The 18,112-nt window shown below is 35.5% G+C and overlaps 1 protein-coding gene across 8 annotated transcripts in view; it reads right to left on the bottom strand.

Moving 5' to 3' along the window:
- The window catches only part of LRRCC1 (leucine rich repeat and coiled-coil centrosomal protein 1), a 49,541-nt gene extending 39,989 nt beyond the window's left edge, over window positions 1-9,552 (bottom strand). The window contains exons 1-4 of one of the 8 annotated variants that reach the window (XR_005211669.1): window positions 9,092-9,552; window positions 6,548-6,753; window positions 6,160-6,225; window positions 2,527-2,694 (exon numbers count right to left, since the gene is read on the bottom strand). Coding sequence is in view for 6 of the 8 variants with exons in the window: in XM_037803233.1 (XP_037659161.1) it covers window positions 2,527-2,694; window positions 6,160-6,225; window positions 6,548-6,753; window positions 9,092-9,186 (535 nt within the window). In the remaining 2 variants the exon portion in view is untranslated. Of the gene's footprint in view, window positions 1-2,526; window positions 2,695-6,151; window positions 6,226-6,547; window positions 6,754-9,091 lie in introns of those variants that run through there. The other 7 variants (XM_037803233.1, XM_037803232.1, XM_037803234.1 and 4 more) reach the window with 7 other exon arrangements.
- Between the last annotated feature and the right edge of the window lie 8,560 nt (window positions 9,553-18,112).

Below are 18,112 nucleotides of genomic sequence, written 5' to 3'. Positions count from 1 at the left end.
ACTCAAACATTAAAAAAAAAACCAGGAGGTTAATTATTTTTAGAATAAGCTAATAAATTAGTCAACAGCCAGATATATCACCTGAATGATAAATTCAAATTCAACTAATACACTTGTAATAAAGGCTACTTATGCCTTTTCCAGGCATAATCATTAAATATAAAACAAACAACTCCCCACCCCGAAAACCCTCCTAATGAAGGTCAGAAAATCATCTCCTATAGATTTAACTTTTCACCATACTGCTTTAAAGTTAGAAATGTGTGACACCAACAGCATTTGCCAAAAATGTCTTAGCTATTTTTAATCTCATAGTATAAACATAAATCAGGATGAAGTACATAACAACTAGAGAGCCAGAATTTCCCCAGTGAAGCCTCAAGCATTAGTAAAATTAAAACATCCCTCACCTTTCTCTCTTAAATTACATATAACATATTAAGACAGAGGATCTATTAAGTATTCAAGAATAATGTGTTTATTTTATTTTCCCTAAGAACAATTAAACATAAATATCTGACAATTAACATTAATTTGGTGTATAAGCTAATAGGACCACTTTAATTTTGCTTACCTATAAGTTCAAAACTAAGTATAATAAAGACAAATGAAGTGGTTAGAAGAATGCAAAATGCAAGAAAGAGGTCTGACAAACTGCTATTAGAAATTTTGAGGGGAGAGAAATAGTTTCGGCAGTAAGTTTCCTTTCAATTCTAGGGGGAGAATGACTATTGAGAAAAATGCCTAATCAAAGAAAGAAAGTGAAAAACAAAGGTTCAGATTATAGTTCTTAAGGCAATACTGTTAGGTAAAAATTCCAACCTGTGGGTTAGTAAAGAAAAATGAAGTTGTTTCAGAAATAAGGTTTTCTTCCAAGAAATGTGTTTTCCCAGAAAACTATGATATCTGCCCTGATTTTCAGGGAAACTTTATCATTTTATGGCCTTACGAAAATCAATCACAAATCACAAAATACTCTTGTGAAATAAAATTAATGATCAAAATAGGTTAATGATCAAAAAAGCCTTCTCATAGTTGCATATTAATGACAGAATAAACCCTCTGTAGCTAACTCCTACCCAAGCAGATCTTCAGAATGTATATTCATATTCTATATATTTCTGTCTTATTGTTTGGTTAAGCAATTCAAAATAAGTAAGTTCTAGAAATGGCAGTCTGGTCTGCTTAATCTTTGCCAACTTCAATGATTCTGAATCAGAGCATGTGGCATTTTAGCAGCATTGTTTACATATTACATTAGGTTTAAGCTTTTTTTTTTTTTTACAAAAACATTTATTTATTGTGCCTGTTTGGATGTATTATGTCCCCCAAAACACCATGTTCATTTAATCCAATCTTGTGGGGGCAGATGTATTAGTGTTGATTAGGTTGGAACCTATTGATTGTTTCCATGGAGATGTGACTCAATCAATGGTGGGTGAGACCTTTGATTAGATAATTTCCATGGAGGTGTTATGCCACCCATTCAGGGTGGGTCTTAATTAAATCACTGGAGTCCTACAAAAGAGTTCACAGACAGAGCAGCTGAGAGTAACATTTTTGGGGAGAGCTAAGAGAGATATTTTGGAGATGGCCACTGAAAGCAGATTTTCGCTGAAACTTTGGAGATGCTAGCCCAAGAAGCTGCAGCCCAGAGACATTTTGAAGAACACACAGGAGCTGAGAGAGGAGCTATAATACAACCCAGGATCAGCAGATGCCAGCCATGTGCCTTCCCAGCTAACAGAGGTTTTCCAGACATTGGCCTTCCTTCAGTGAAGGTACACTCGTGTTGATGCCTTAATTTGGACATTTTCATGGCCTTCAGACTGTAAATTTGTAACCAAATAAACCCCCTTTATAAAGCCAATGTATTTCTGGTATTTGCATAATGGAAGCATTAGCAAACAGGAACATTTATCAATAATTTAATACATTAACGTAGTATAAATTACAAAAGGAACAAAGTAAAATTTTCCAAACATTTCCTGATTCCCAGTTACCCAGTTTTCTTTCCTAGTTAGCCAATACTATCAGTTTCTTGAGTATCCTACCAGATATTTTATTTATATATTCAACATATATATATATACACACACACACATATATATGTTACCCCTTTTCACACAAATGGTGGTCAATTATATACAATGCTTTACAACTTGCATGCTTTTCTTTTACTTAAAAATATATCTTGGAGACAACTGCCTATCATCAGATAAAGAGTTTCTATATATTTGTCACGGCTGCATGGTATTTATTATACAATGAGAGTATATCATAATGACATAATTTAATACTGAGGCATTCTAGCATCAATCATAAAACTATCTAAATGAGAGAAGTACTGGTCTGTTAGCCCTGTGTTGTTCTTTTAACAGCAATTTACTTTGTCTTAAAATAATTTATTTGTAATTATGTTTTTCTAAAGACGATAAATAAAAGCGGGTAAAAAGCACCAATTTAAGAAAATGAAGGAGCCTTGAATATCACCATTATAAAAAGTATTAAATTAATTGTTCATACCTGGGAAATGACAAACAGGATTATTCTCTCCATTTTTATCCAAAGTAAGATAAGTCAAGAAGTGCAATCCTACCATACACTGAAGTAAGTGATGGATACTATCTATACAATTACTATGTAGGTCAATATATCTTAATTTATGCTTCAGCCCATGAAGGAGCATAAAACCTGCAATAGGAAAAAAGTTGTTTTGATGCCACAGCAATCATTTTTCCAACAGCTAACTAAAAATAAGTGTTATCCAGGGTATAGTTTGAGAGGCAAAGGAGCAACATTAATGACTAGGATATCAGTAAAGCCATTTGCTATTTTGAAGAAACACAAGGATAGCATCTTTCTGAGGCCTCAGCCCCAATTGCTCTGGCTCTGGTTTTCTTCAAACAAATCAAATGCACCTCTTAAGGCCAATGCATACACTTACATGAGAACAAGCAGAAGGCAATGGCTTTAGGCTGTCTCAACATATCATTTTTGACTAATAGATAAGCAAATACTGCAATACACTTCAATTTTGTTGGTTTGAGCTAAGATAAATACAAACAACACCCACTCGATTTAGTTCCCCAATAATATTTCTTGCATGAGCAAATCTCAAGCATTGTAATGAAGGAAACAGGTTTGTAGCAGATGCAATTGGTATCGACTGGTATCTGGCACCACATCTCCCTGGCTCACCTTTGATTTCAATTGTAGCTGTGGTAGAGAGGTGCTCAGTAGCCCCTCAAGCACTTGCACTTTCTCTCTTTTCCTGCCTCAGAACTTTCTTCAAAACGGAGGGAGTTTGTGATGCATTCTACACTGTTCCCCCAGAGTCCTCTTTTACAGTTCTGCATATATAATTTTGACTTTACTCACCTTTATTTTCCAATTACTTCAATATGCCTTGCTTTAACCTTCTTACATACATATATATATGCAATAGGGTTCTCAAACTTAAAGAGAGAATCCTTGATTCTCATTCCCTTATTTAAACCTCCTCCTCCTCCTTCAATCTTTCCCCTACCAGTAAACAGGGCTACCATCCACCTTGAACCTCCAGAGAAAACTCCTTCTCTTTGATTTCCTTCCTTTACTTCCTCATCCCAATTCAGCAGCAACTAACTCCACCTGCAAAACCTATTTACTAGCTCTAAATTTCCACACTAGTCCAACTCTCCATCATTTTTCATCTAGGCCATTGGAATAGCTTCCTAACCAGTTGCCTGACTACTGCCCTTGCCCACGTATAGTTCATTCTCCATTCAGCAGCCAAAGTGATCTTTTAAAATTATAAATTCTATCACGTCACTTCCTTGTTTAACAACCTCCAAAGGCTTCCTATAGCACTGAGAATAAAATGCAAACTCCTTACCTTACTTACGAAACCCTATGTGATCTGGCCACTGTCTACTTTTCCATTTCTTGTCAGCATTCTAACCCCTCATTTGCTATGCTCCAGCCACACTAGCCTTTCTTAAGTTCCCTTAACATGTCAAGCTTGATCCTGACTTAGTACTCAATAAGAATATTTAAATGGTAAATTTAAGTGGCTGTTATTTATTTATTGAAGTGTTTTTGAACATATAAAATATTATTCTAAGAATTACCTATTAGAATTTACAGGATTGCATCTTTTCTTTATAGTCTTTATCACTGCCTGATAAGTCAGGTTTACTGAAGTTTAATTTACACACTCTAAAGTTTACCATTTTTTTAGGAGTAGAGCTCTATGTGCTTTAACAAACATATACAGTTGTGTAACCACCACTACATTTGAGATATAGAACATTTCCATACCCCTCAGAAGTGCCATTATGTCCCTTTGCTATCTATCTTCTCTCCCCCTCTAAAGCCTCTGGCAACCACTGATCTGATTGCTGCCCCATTAGTCTTGCGCCTTTGTCAGAACATCACATAAACGGAATCACACAGCCTTTTGTGTCTGGCTACTTTCACTTAGTGAATTCTTTTTAGATTTATCCAGATTGCTGCATGTATCAATAGTTCAATCCTTTTTATTGTCAAGTAGTATTCCATTGTATGGAAGTATCACAAATTTGATGGGCATATGCATTGTTTCCAATGTTCCAATGGAGATAATGAATAGTGATATAAATATGATTATATAAAAAGCTAAATGTTCTTTGTGTCGATGTTTTCATTTCTCTTGGGTAAAGACCTAGAAGTGGAATTGTATGGTTGTATGGTAAGTGTATATTTAATATTATAAGAAACTGCCAAAGTGTTTCCCAAAGGGGTGTGCCATTGTGAAATTCACCAACAATGTATGCAAGTTCTCACTGCTCCTGAGTCTCACCAACAGTCTGTATTGTCAGTTTTTAAAATTTTTGCTATTCTAGTAGGTGTGAAGTGCTATCCTCATTGTGGTTTTACTTTGCATTTTCTTAATGACTGATGTTGCTGAATCTTTTCATGTGCTCACTTATCCGTGTATCTTCTTGGTGAGGCGTCTATTCAAATCTTTTCCTCATTTTGAAGGGAGGGGAGGTTTTTAACATGACTTGTTTTTCTTCCCTACTACAATGTAAGCTCTGTGACAGTATGGACTTTGTTGTTGTTGCTTTTATAACCCCATCACTACAGAATGTTTGATACAGGGATCTTGGATAAATACTTGTTGAGTGAATAAATGATCTACCTAGTCCAATATTCATTTTTCGGATAAGAAAACCATAACCAAAGAGTAAAATACTTTACCCAATATCACACAAAGTGACAGAGCCAAGGGTAAACTTAATTCTAATACTTTCAAGTCTTTGAGGGAAAAAAGGTTTAAAAAATGAAAATATCGCTGCTACTTCAACTTAAGGGCAGGGACTAGTTCTTTTTATTTTGTGTGTACTAAGCACCTGGTATAAGGTAGTGTTTTTCAAGTGAGGGAGAAAAACCAGTAAACAACTGAATAAGATTGTTTCCAATATTGATAAGGATTATGAAGATAATAACAGGAATTTTTGATAGTTCTAACATAATTCTAAGAATAATTATGAAACTTCATTTATTTTATCAGTTATCACTTCAATGAAAAAAATAAGTACAACTTTTAAACTTCTTGGTCATGCTATAGACAAAAAGAAAAAAAAAAAACTTAATTTGATCCTCATTTTAAAAGTCTTTTGGAATGTTGTATATCTACATTGTTCAGAATGGTAGCCAATAGCCAAATGTGGCTATTTAAATCCAATTAAAATTTAAAAATATTAAACATTTAGCTCCTCATTGTACTAGCCACATTTCAAGTGCTCAGTACCCACACATGGCTAGAGGCTGCCACAATGGACAGTACAGCTATAAACATCTTCATACTCACATAAAGTTCTATTGGAACTATAGCTCTCTATACAACATTATATTGATTAATTAGCTAAGATTAAAGCATTATCCCCCCAAATTGGTCCTTTCCCATAGGTTTTTTCTGCTACAGATTACCCTTGTCTTTATTCCTCCTATTTTTTTTTACTCAGCTGTGGCTTTGGCACCAAAAAAAGGAATAACAACTGAAGCACACTCTCTAGATGAGATTTTTGGTCAAAACCTGAATTATTATTCAGTATTCCATCATTTTGACTAAGTCTATCTCATTATATGTGGTAAATATTTAGCATTACAGAAAACATAAGCATACCTACTCACCACTAAGATCATTTATGTGGTTGTAAGATAAATTCAGTCTAGTCAGATTAGTTAGTGCTTCAAGTCCTAAAATAAAACAAAGATAAAATAAAAATTTAAAAAATACTTTATAGGATTTAAAGCATTAATTACAGAGAAGTATAGCATCACAAAACTATTTCAGACTGTTGGGAAGCAAATCCATGGTCTGATAACAGAAAAATCAATTTTATTGGGATTTTGAAAAAAAGTTTTTAAAAACTGATACTTCTCTGAAACTTTTGTATGTAATGAATTTTAGGGTTACTTTTCAAAAGTTTATAGTAATAACATTTATTTCACTCCTTCAGGAAGAAAAATGAACTTAAAGAATTTGCTTTATGCAAAACATTACATGAAAATCACTAACCTTCTACTCTTGTGATCAAATTGCAGGACAAATTTAAAGTGCATAGTTTTGTTAGTGTAGTTAGCCCTTCAATTTTAATTATTTGATTAGATGACAGATCTAAATGTTGTAAATTCCAAACATGATCAATGGCTTTAATCTCGGTGATATTATTGCAGTGAAGATTGATGGCATGAATGGCTGAATCTAAAGATAACTCTGAGATGCTAGAAAAGAAAACACATATTATAAAAAACAAGTAAAAAATGGATTTTAAAAGCATGACCAAATAATTAAAATTAACCAACCAGCATGTAGATAATAAGAACGTGCTAACTATTCATTCTAGAATAAATTCCTATCTACTTGTGGTAGTCTTGAAATGTCTTACGAGATTCAGGCTTCTTACCCTACGAACCATACAATTTTGGACCACACAAACAAGGAACTCAACCAAGAGAGGCAAGTGACCCCGGGAATTTCTACCTTCTATGTGCAAACAAGGTTATCAACATATAGTACAGGCAGTATTGAATAATAGTCAATAATTGTAAAGACTGGAATAATAATGCCCTAGCTCAAATGTGCACTCTACCACTTCTTTGCCATGTTACCTGAGCATAAACGTTTCCGTCCTCGGTTTCCTCATTTCAGTTAATCCTCACAACTCTAAGCAGTGGTTGTCATTATCAGCCACATTTTACAAATGAGGAAACTGAATTCTATGGATATCAAGTAACTTGCCCAAGTTCATACAGCTATTATGTGACAGAGCCCAGATATAAATCCAAATCTGACAACTGAGTCTATAATCTTACTTTCTTCAGTGTCTACAGTTGAACACAAAAGAAACTACTACTTATTCCTATTTTTAAGGAACAAGTCCCTTTCTTACCTTGTTGGAATTTAGAATGCACCTCCTCTAAACGGAACTCAACTCTTCACTCCTTCAAATACTGCTATTTATAACTTGAACCTCTCCTGGTGATAGCCATTCCAGGACCAAGTTCAGAGCTGCTGAATGGGTGGATGGGAGTCAGGAAAAGGGACACACAATGTCACAGGCATCTGTTTTAGGTATTGCAGTGGCTACCATAAAGTTGTAGAAAAGCTGACTCTGGCATCAGGGAAGTAAGAAATCCAGCAGTCAAGATTTGATAGTAAGGAGTAAAGGGAAAACAAGGAATACAAATTTACTTCCAAATTGCATTAAGAATCTCAAGTTTTAAAAAAAAAACAACAGACCACTATGCATGTGGCATAAAGTCATTTGGCTTATCACTTGGTCTTCATATCAAACACATGATAATCCCTGGCAGAAGACAAAAAATTTCCAGATTTCAAACTTACAACCACTAAATGTGACTGAAGTATTTCCCAATTATCTAGCTTGCTATCATTACTGAGCTCTTATTTAATGCTGGATTTTGTGTTATTAACATATACTCTAAAAAGCTCTTAACACAGCCAGTTATTTTCTGACACATTTCCGTTTCTGGAAATTGATATTATGCAGTTAATGTGGTACAGTAAAAAAAAGCACAAGACTTTGAAACAAGACAAATGTTCAACACTAGCTGCATGAAGTCAGACAAGTTGTTCAGATCATCTGAGTCTTAAGCTCATTATTTGTAAAATGAGTAAAATGACTACCATGCAGAACTGCTGAGGATTAGTGATAATGTATACAGACCACATTCAGTAAATAGAATCTATTATTATTATTAAATATAAATGTAAATATTCCTTTTTAAAAATCTTCCTGTGGTCTTTCGGTGAATTTCAGATCAGGATCCAGGACAAGTTGCTTTAATACAGATGAAGGCACTCCACAAAAGGTCAGCAGGTGCAAAGGCACAGAGACACCTATTTGTAGTCGTGCCTACAGGTCAGTATGGCTGACCACAGAAAGTAACTGGAGAAATAGTAACAGATGAGATTTGAAAGGTGGGCGGGGACCAGTCAGTAACGGATAACTAAGTCTTGTATGACCATAATTTTGGCTGCCTGAAAGCGGGGAAGAGAACTTTAAAACTATATGAATATATGTATAATAGTGATCTGCGGAGAAAAAATTACAATGGGAATAAAGAGAACTGAAGCAAAACTAATGAGGAGCACAGAACCCTCGCTCCACGGCTACCAGAGCCCCTACGATGGCACTTTTTGTCAGGTAACAGGATCAGAGGAGAGAACAGGACAGGAATCCGGGAAGACCAACATTTAAAGGGCAAGCAAAGAAACAAGAACAAGTAAAGAAATAATCAGCAAAGAGAGACGGAGTGGTCAGAAGTTGGTGGAGAACCAGGTCGTGAGGCATTTTCAAGGTTAGGTAGAGTCTTGTCAACTGCTGCGCAGAAGTCAAAGGCGGAGAGGAACGGAGAAGCTCGTTTGGTCTGGCCCTCAGGCACTTTTGGCTGAGCAATACGGGATGAAGCCAGACCCACTTTGTGTCTCACCTTTGTAAAGCAGGGCCGCGCCACAGCTCCTCCTAGGCTCCCCCACCGCCCCCATGGCCGCACCTAGGACAGACGCCCACGGCCCCAGCCCTGGGGCGCCCTGTACCTTCGCAAGCCTTTGTCCATGAAGCACAGGTCCCCGCAATTGCTGTCGCCGTCGCCGTCCTCATTTTCAACTTCTGCCGCCACTGCGGCCTCCATGGCACCAGCGACGGGGAGCGGGGTTTCAACCGGCGACCACCTCTGGGTCCGACAGCCGGGAACACGCCTTCCGGGTGCGCGGAAACCCGGCCCGAGGGGGCGGGGCGAGGACCCTCTCTGCAACCGACCGCCGGGCACTTTCCCGCCCTGGCGGTGCCGTAAAACCAGACGCTTTATCTTCTCAACCAAGAGCTTCCTTTACTTTTACGGCAGCTGCGGCGCGACTTTTCAGGCTTTCGGTGGCGTGTAGTTTTTCTCTGGACGTGTGGGCGTTGGAGGAGAGATGGTTCCCCTTAGTTTTAATATGTTTAAATTGTTCCTCCACCTTGCACTGACTCGTTAAACTTCTGTGGAGTGCCGTACTGTATGCATAGGCACGTCCCTATGCAATGAGGGATAAGATGAAGGCTGTTCTCATTCCTGGAAGCATTCACACTTCAGCGGAGGATACAAAGAATTGCTGCATACATGACGAGTGCTAGGAATACCACAAGGGTATCGAAGCCAACTGTAAAGCGATGTGGGTAGGGTATGGGGGGTGGGTAATTTCTTAAAAGGAAGTGATTGATGACTGAACCGAGTCTTGCTAAGTCAAGTTCTGAGAATGAATGGCATTCAAGGTGTGAAAACAAAGATATATTGTCTTAAACAAATCAAAACTCTCGGCTACATTGCTCCCGTGGTCGTGGGAGTATTTAAAAATGGAGACGTTAGAGGTATATGTCAACTCTGAACTTGTCACTATCTTGAACTAAAATCTTAGGTGGCACCTCGTTAGGAACCAAATAAATGCCCAGTTTCCAAATTTAACACTGAAGATATTTCCAGATTTAACTGCCATTAGTGTCCTATCGTTCAGCTATATGTATTCTAAAACTCATGGCCACAATTCTCCACTCTCCATACTTTGCAACCTGTCTTTGCAGCTCCTTCCAAGAAGAGGTGGAGGTGGAATCTATTTACCCGACTTTCTGATTCTGAGCTAGCCTGTGACTCTGACCAATAGAATGCATTGGGAGTAGTGATATGTTAGTCCGAAGTCAAAGCCAAGTCAAAGCCAAGTCCTCAAGATGAATCGTATGCGTCTGCCCCCTCTCTTGGAAGACTGCCTAATGGCTAGCCTGCTTGAAGATGAGAGCATGTATCAGGAACAAGTCAGCCCAGCTGAGAACACACAGATAAATCAATGAGCCCGGCAGAGACCAGAAGTGCCCAGGTGAACCCAATCCGAATTGCCAAATCATAGAATTGACAGATAAATAAAGGGTTTTGTTTTAAGCCAGTAAATTCTGGGGGAGGTTTGTTATGTAGGAAAAGGTGATTGATGCAGTCACTAATGCTTCAATTGACTATGAAAATACAGAAGATTTCCAATGGGGGTGTTATAATATTATTTAAGACAAATAACTGACAATGGAAACATTAAATTATGTTGTAAGGATAATAAATGTACTGTATGTTTCCTTGAAAATTTGGGACATTACATATTGATTATGGTTAGTGGAGTTCAAAAATTGAAGGTTGTATATCGGCTGCTTCAGTAATTTAAGGATTGCTTTTCTTTTTTCAATGATCATTTGATGTATTAATGTTTCTGTTGTTGGCTGTTTTTTTGTTTGCTTGATCAAAAATGTTTAGTCACCACAGTTTTGCTCTAATTAATTATCTGCAAAATTGTTAAATTAGTTTCTATAGGAGATCCCAGTTCAGAGCCCATCATTAATATTCTTTATCTATAATCAACATTTTAAGTTCAGTTATTACACACTGTAGTTTTATTTCACATTATAAATTGCATTTTGATCTGCTTAGGAATAGCTTTACATGGTATCTAGGAGGCATTTGTGGGTGCAAAAAGAATAATACATTTGGAATCAGTCTTACTAGTGTGCCATCAAGCATGGGCTAAGCATCTCAGTCAAGTGGATCAGCAAGATGGCATTGTGGGCAAGGCAGAGAAAACAGAGTCTAATCTGGAAATGGTAAATTGTTTAGAATGCCTGACATGTGGAGAGATGATGATGATGATGACAATGATGAGTGACTAAGTGAGTGTATGTGTAGAAGAAGGCAATGCATGAGGACAGAAGATAGGCTTGAATCAGATGTTGGAGAACCTGCCACGATGAGCTGAGAAGTTGGCATTTGCTCTGAAGGAAGGTGGTGATGGAGTGGTGGTTACAGCAGGTATCAGGGTGAGATTGGGAGGTTATTCCAGAAATCAACAGAACAGAGTAAGCAGGGAAGTGACAGGATTAGATTTGTTTTATAAAATTATCTCTGAAAACTGAGTGGAGGCTGGATTGGAGGGAGGAAATTAGAGGTGAGAGAATGAAGTCGGAGGTTGTCACAGTAAACCAGGTAAGAAAAAGGAGGGCCTGGACCAAAAGGAGGGTGGGAACGAAGAGGGAGAAATACCTGGAGGTATATTAATGAAGTAGATTTTATAAGCTTTGTTAACTGATTTGGATGAGGAGTATAAGGGAAACTATAGTTGTTTCTTCTTCCTTTTCTTCATCTTGATAGTTTTAAAATATCTTTTAGTGTTTTACTGCATCCTGTGAGCACAAACTGTAGGAAGGGATAACAGTCATACTGCTGTAATTTGTCTTTTTCTTTTGTAATCAGCATAGCCTTTTTATGCTAATCTCTTAGACAAGATGCACAAAGCCACCATTTAATTTTTTAATTGTTTTATATATAATATACATATATAAGCTTTTTTCAAAATAAAATACAAAGCTTTTTATCTTTGTGATGACTTTAGACATACAGATCTTGGTGCAGATGACCAGGTCAGTGATTCAGGCACATTGGATTGTTCCCCTTTGTGATTTCTTTCCTTGAAAAATTTTTGCATTACTGGGGGATTTCTAGTTATTTAGTTGTCTACACTTTCCCACCCACCACCCCTCCCACACTGTGTTTGTACCTAATCATGTACATCTATCTATGTCAACCTTTGTGTTCTGGTTTGCTAATGCTGCCATTATGCAAAATACCAGAAATGGATTGGCTTTTATAAAGGGGGTTTATTTGGTTACAAATTTACACTCCAAAGGCCATAAAAGTGTCCAAATTAAGGCCTAAACATGAGTATACCTTCACCAAAGGAAGGCCAATAGCATCTGGAAAACCTCTGTTAGCTGGGAAGGCATGTGGCTGGCATCTGCTGATCCTGGGTTGTATTCCAGCTTCTCTCTCAGCTCCTGTGCATTCTTCAAAATGTTGCTCTTGGGGCATTTTGTCCTCTCTTAGCTTCTCCGGAGCAAAAGTCTGCTTTCAACGGCTGTCTTCAAATTGTCTAAGTTGCTCTCCAAAATGTCACTCACTGCTGCACTGAGTTCCTTCTGTTTGTCAACAATTTTATATGGCTCCAGTGATTTAATTTAGATCTACCCTGCATGGGTGGGTAACACCTCCATAGAAATTATCCAAAGGTCTTGCCCCCAATTGATTGAGTCACATCTCCATGGAAACATTCAATCAGTAGTTTCCAACCAAATGAACACTAATATGTCTGCCCCACAAGATTGCATCAAAGAACATGGCATTTTGGGGGACATAATACATCCAAACCAGCACACTTTGTATACAATATTTTTTTAGTTCGTGTTTTGTTGGTATATTACTTTATCCAGAATATTTGGAAAGTTAGCTGTTCTCAAAAAATGAATTTTCTAGATACAAGTGAACTTCTCTTCCTTCAGTAGCAACTGATTCTAAAAATTTAAATTTTGGTGGAATATGTTTAATTTATTTCTTATGCTGTCCTGCATCCTTAAATTATACCAAATATAATTTAACATATTCTTAAAGTCCTATTGTTGACATGCCAATTTATTACTATATATGTAGAAACATAGTTTTTTGGGCCTTAGAAAGAATATTTTTTTCTAATCATAAAAGTAGTATATGCTAATTATAGAAAATGTTGAAAAGTATAAAAAATGAATTCAAGATCACTTTTTATCTTACCACTCAGAGAAAACCACTACTGTTAATCTTTTGTTATGTCTCCATTTAGTCATGTCTATCTATATACATATATAAGAACTTAAGTAGTAATAAAATTTGTTGTAATAAAATTGAATATGCACTGGACTACAAAGAAATCTCAACAAATCTCAGTTGAATTTGGTATCACATAGAACACATTTATTGACCACACATTACTATATACTTGAACAAAATGAAGCTACCACCCAAAGTGAAGTCCGTTTAACTGAACACTTAAAAAGCATATTCCTAAATAAATATATAGTTCATAGCTGAATCATAATTAAAGCAGTCATTATCAAAATCTATAGTTATTTAGCAAGAAATTTCTTAGGAGAAAATTGAAACCTTAAATAAATTTATTAGACAAGAACAATAATAAAAAGCAACAACAACAAAAGATTAAGAATCAGTGAACAAACCTTCAACTCAATAAACTAGGAAAAGGGAAAAATTTTACCCTAAATTAGTTGATTAGAGAAGAAAAACAGCATAATCATCTCAAAAGAGTCCAAAAGGTTATTTGATAAATTCAATATCCTTTCATAATTAAAAAAATATCTTAGCAATTTAGGAGTAGAAGATGGTGCTTTAACCAAATAAAGGATATCTTCCAAACACCTACAGTAAACTTCATATTTAATGATGAAACATTAGAGAAGTATTCTCATTAGAATTATGAGCAAGACAAGGATTCCTGCTCTTATTTTTTAAGTAGATAAGAACCCATGCTGTAAGAAAGAAAAATATATTTTAAGAATTTAAAAGGAAGAAATAAACCTCCTTTATTTGCCTGTGATGTGCTAGATTTCCATAGATTCTCTTGGGTTTTCAAAATAAGAATAGCAACAAAAATTATAAAGGGCCGCAAAATAAATTTAACATGAAATGTGCAAAAGTTTATAGAGAAAACTAAATTTGTTAGAAAGATAAGAAGAGATACTTATCAAAAGAGACTTTATAATTAGGCTGTAAAGATGTCAATTCTTTATACCTCAAAGAAAATTCTATGAATTTAAGAATCCCTGCTGTATTGGTTATAGAAATTGGACAAGATTATTCTGAAATATATTGATTTCAAAAATTCATTTTGATGATGAGAAAGAGATTTTATATTTGAAATGGCTAACATTTTAGTGATTTCTTCAAATTTTCTTTTTTCTTACTGTAGTAATTTCCCATTTCAACCACTTCCAAGAGTAGAATTCAGTGGTATTGATTATATTCACAATGCAGAGGGAAATTCATAGCTGTAAACACCTAAATCAAAAAAGAAAGATTTCAAATCAATAACCTAACTTCACAATTTGAGGAACTAAAAAAATAAGAGCAAACTGAACTGAAAATTAGTAGAAGAAAGGAAATAATCTTAAATTCATAGAATTTTCTTTGAGGTATAAAGAATTGACATCTTTACAGCCTAATTATAAAGTTTCTTTTGATTAGTATCTCTTTTTATCTTTCTAACAAATTTAGTTTTCTCTATAAACTTTTGCACATTTCATGTTAAATTTATTTTGTGGCCCTTTGTAATTTTTGTTGCTATTCTTATTTTGAAAACCCCAAGAGAATCTATGGAAATCTAGCACATCACAGGCAAATAAAGGAGGTTTATTTCTTCCTTATAAATATAGATTGAAGGTAAATAGAGACTAGAAAAACAATTTAGAAAATGAAACCAAAAGTTTGTTCTCTGAAAACAGCAACAAAATTGACAAACCTTTAACTAGAATGACAAAAGAAAAAAAAAAGAGAGGGAGACAAAAGATGCAAATAACTAAAATCAGGAAAGAAAGTGGGGACATTACTGTTGATCTCATAGAAATAAGAATACTCTGCACAATTGTATACCAACAAATCAGATAATCCAGATGAAATGAACAAATTCCTAGAATCACACAATTTACCTAAACTGAAGAAGAAATAGATTTCAACAATTCTATAACAAGTAAAGTGATTGAATTAGTAATCAAAATATCCCAATAAAGAAAAACCCAGGACCATTTGAATTCTACCAAATATTCAAAGAAGAATTAACAGCAATCCTTTTCAAACTGTTACAAAAAATTGAAGAAGTGGGAACTCTTCCTAACTCATTCAATGAGGCTGGCATTACTCCGATACCAAAGCCAGATAAAGATGAGAAAATAAAATTATAGACCAATTACCCTCATGAATATAGATGCAAAATACAGCAAACTTCACAAAATACAGCAAACTGAATCCAGCAGCTTAATTAAGAGGATTATATATCCTGACCAAGTGGGATTTATCTCAAGATAGCAAAGGTGTTTCAACATAAGAAAGTCAATCAATGTAATACACCATATTAAGAGAATGAAGGGAAAAAAAACCCCACATGACCATTTCAATTGTTGCAGAAAAGGCATTTTAGAAAATCTAATACCCTCTCATTATAAAAACACCCAGAATACTAGGAATAGAAGGAAATTTCTTGAACATTATAAAGGTCATTTATGAAAAACACACAACTAACATTATACTCCATGGTGAAAACCTGAAAGCTTTCCCTCTAAGATCAGGAACAAGACAAATGCTATTCAACTCAACATTCTAGCCAGAGCAATTATACAAGAAAAATAAATAGAGAACATCTAGTTGGAAAGGAAAAAGTAAAACTATCTCTGTTGACAGATGACATGATGCTTTATATAACAAATCCCCAAGAATTCACAAGAAAACTAGTAGAGTTAATAAATGAACTCAGCAAAGTTTGAGGCTACATGATTAACAAGCAAAATTCAGTTGTGTTTCGATACACCAGAAATGAAAAATCCAAAATGGAAATCAAGAAAATAATTCATTTGCAATAACATCCAAAAGAATAAAAAATCTAGGAATAAATTTAACTGAAGAGGTGAAAGATGTACACTGAAAACTATAAAACATTGCTGAGAGAAATTAAAGAACACCTAAATAAATGGCAAGACATCCTGTGTTCATAGATTGGAAGACTTAATATTAATGTTAAGATATCAATACTACACCGAGCTATCTACCAATTCAACACAGTCTCTACCAAAATTCCAGCTGTCTTTTTTGCAGAAATGGAAAAGCCAATTCTCAGATTCATGTGGAATCACAAGTGGCCCCAAGTAACCAAATCAATCTTGAAAAAGAATGAAGTTGGAGGTCTCACACTTCCCGATTTCAAAACTTACTACAAAGCCACAGTAATCAAAACAGTATGGAAACAGCATATAGATAGACAAATAGACCAATGGAACAGAAGCAAGAGTCCAGAAATGGGGCCACATACATTTATGGCCAACTGATTTCTGACAAGGGTGCCTTGTATATTAAATAGGGGAAGAATAGCCTGTTACAATTTTTGATAGTCATCATCAGTGAGAAATTTTGCTCATGCAAGTAAATGATGAAAAAATTATAAAATTCTTTTTTTTCATGGCCTTTGGCTGTTGCTGTAGCCTCCAGCAGTTACCTCTTGGCCTCCCTATTCCCTCAGCTGCACATTGAGTTATATTCCGTGCTCCTTGGACATCTAGAACCAGAATTCCTCCAGTAGCTCCCAGGTTCTTGTGTAACAGTGGGTAGTAAATTTCCAGGTGTTGGAACACCTCCTTGGTTGAGCTCAGGGCATCACATTGGATCAAGTTTCAAATGTTCTGCATAATGGTAGCATAATGCACCTTCAGAGCCAACTCACATTTCTCATTAAAATTCTTGAGATTTATTTTAAAAGGTTTATAACAAATTTAATATTTAATATTATCCCTACAACTTTATATTATGTTTTCTTACCATACTTACATAATATAATTCAAATATAAAGATTTTTTTCACAGTCACATGTTTACCTGGTTTACTCCAGAGAGCTATGCAAATGTTATCAAATTCTCTGTGTGACATGAGAAGTGGAGGCCTTGCCCTATAAAATACTGTATATGTGCACAAGAACTCATGGCCATTACACCACTGTAATAGTGAAAAACTGGAAACAGCTATAATGTCCATTAATGAGGAAATTGTTCAATAAACTGTGGTAAGATCAAACAAAAGAATATTTTGTAGCAGTTCAAAAGGGTGGTTTAGATCCTTCATTTCTAACATGGAGAGATCTCTCAGACAAATGATGAAATGAAAATTAGGGTGTGCAAATTACTGATACTAGTATGATACATACAACACTATACCATGTGTTTTCTAAGTGCAAATGCATAGAAAATGCGTAAGAACCTACAACCAAACTGATGACTCTGATTACTTCTGGGAAGAGTTCTGGGTTAGAGACTTAAATCTGTGATCTGTTAAACTTTCTTCAAATAGAAGATAGTAATGTATTATTTGTGTAATTAATAATTAACTTAAACTATCTAAAAACCCCTAGGAGATAAAATCTGAGTGTTCAGGTGATCTCAGTTTTCTTCTGAAAACTTTTATAAAGTTTCCAACACTTGTATAAGGGACATGCTTTGAAGAATAGGAAAAGCTAAATAAATACATGGCTCATGATGACTGAGCTGGAATTTCTTTTTAGCTACAACCTTGTAATTCAAGGCAAATTAAAATTGATTTCAAGAAATAAATGAATCAGACGTGTTTTTCTCCCTAAAGTTGTAGATAAACAATTATGCCTGCTACAGAAGTTTTTCAGAAATGTTTTATACCTGCTATGTTAAACAGGATTGCCCAGATTAACATATAAATTCTTGGAGAAAGGCTTCTGCAATCTGCAAGGCACTTGGAAGTGCTGCATCAAAAGTGTTCTCAAACCTGGTTGCATTCTCCCTTTCCCCATCCACTAACAGCACAGTTCCAGTTAATAAATTGACTGATAGTTTGAAACCAAGTCACTTCTACCATCCTTTGAGCATTTGAATTCCTAATGATCACAAAATAGACAAAACTATGCATTTGTTTGGTAGCTCTGGAGCCGAGCACCCAG

Source organism: Choloepus didactylus, chromosome 14 (assembly GCF_015220235.1).
Source record: "Choloepus didactylus isolate mChoDid1 chromosome 14, mChoDid1.pri, whole genome shotgun sequence".
NCBI classification, from domain to species: Eukaryota; Metazoa; Chordata; class Mammalia; order Pilosa; family Megalonychidae; genus Choloepus; species Choloepus didactylus.
The sequence above is the reverse complement of the archived record's forward strand: the minus strand, read 5'-3'. Positions and strand labels throughout refer to the sequence as shown.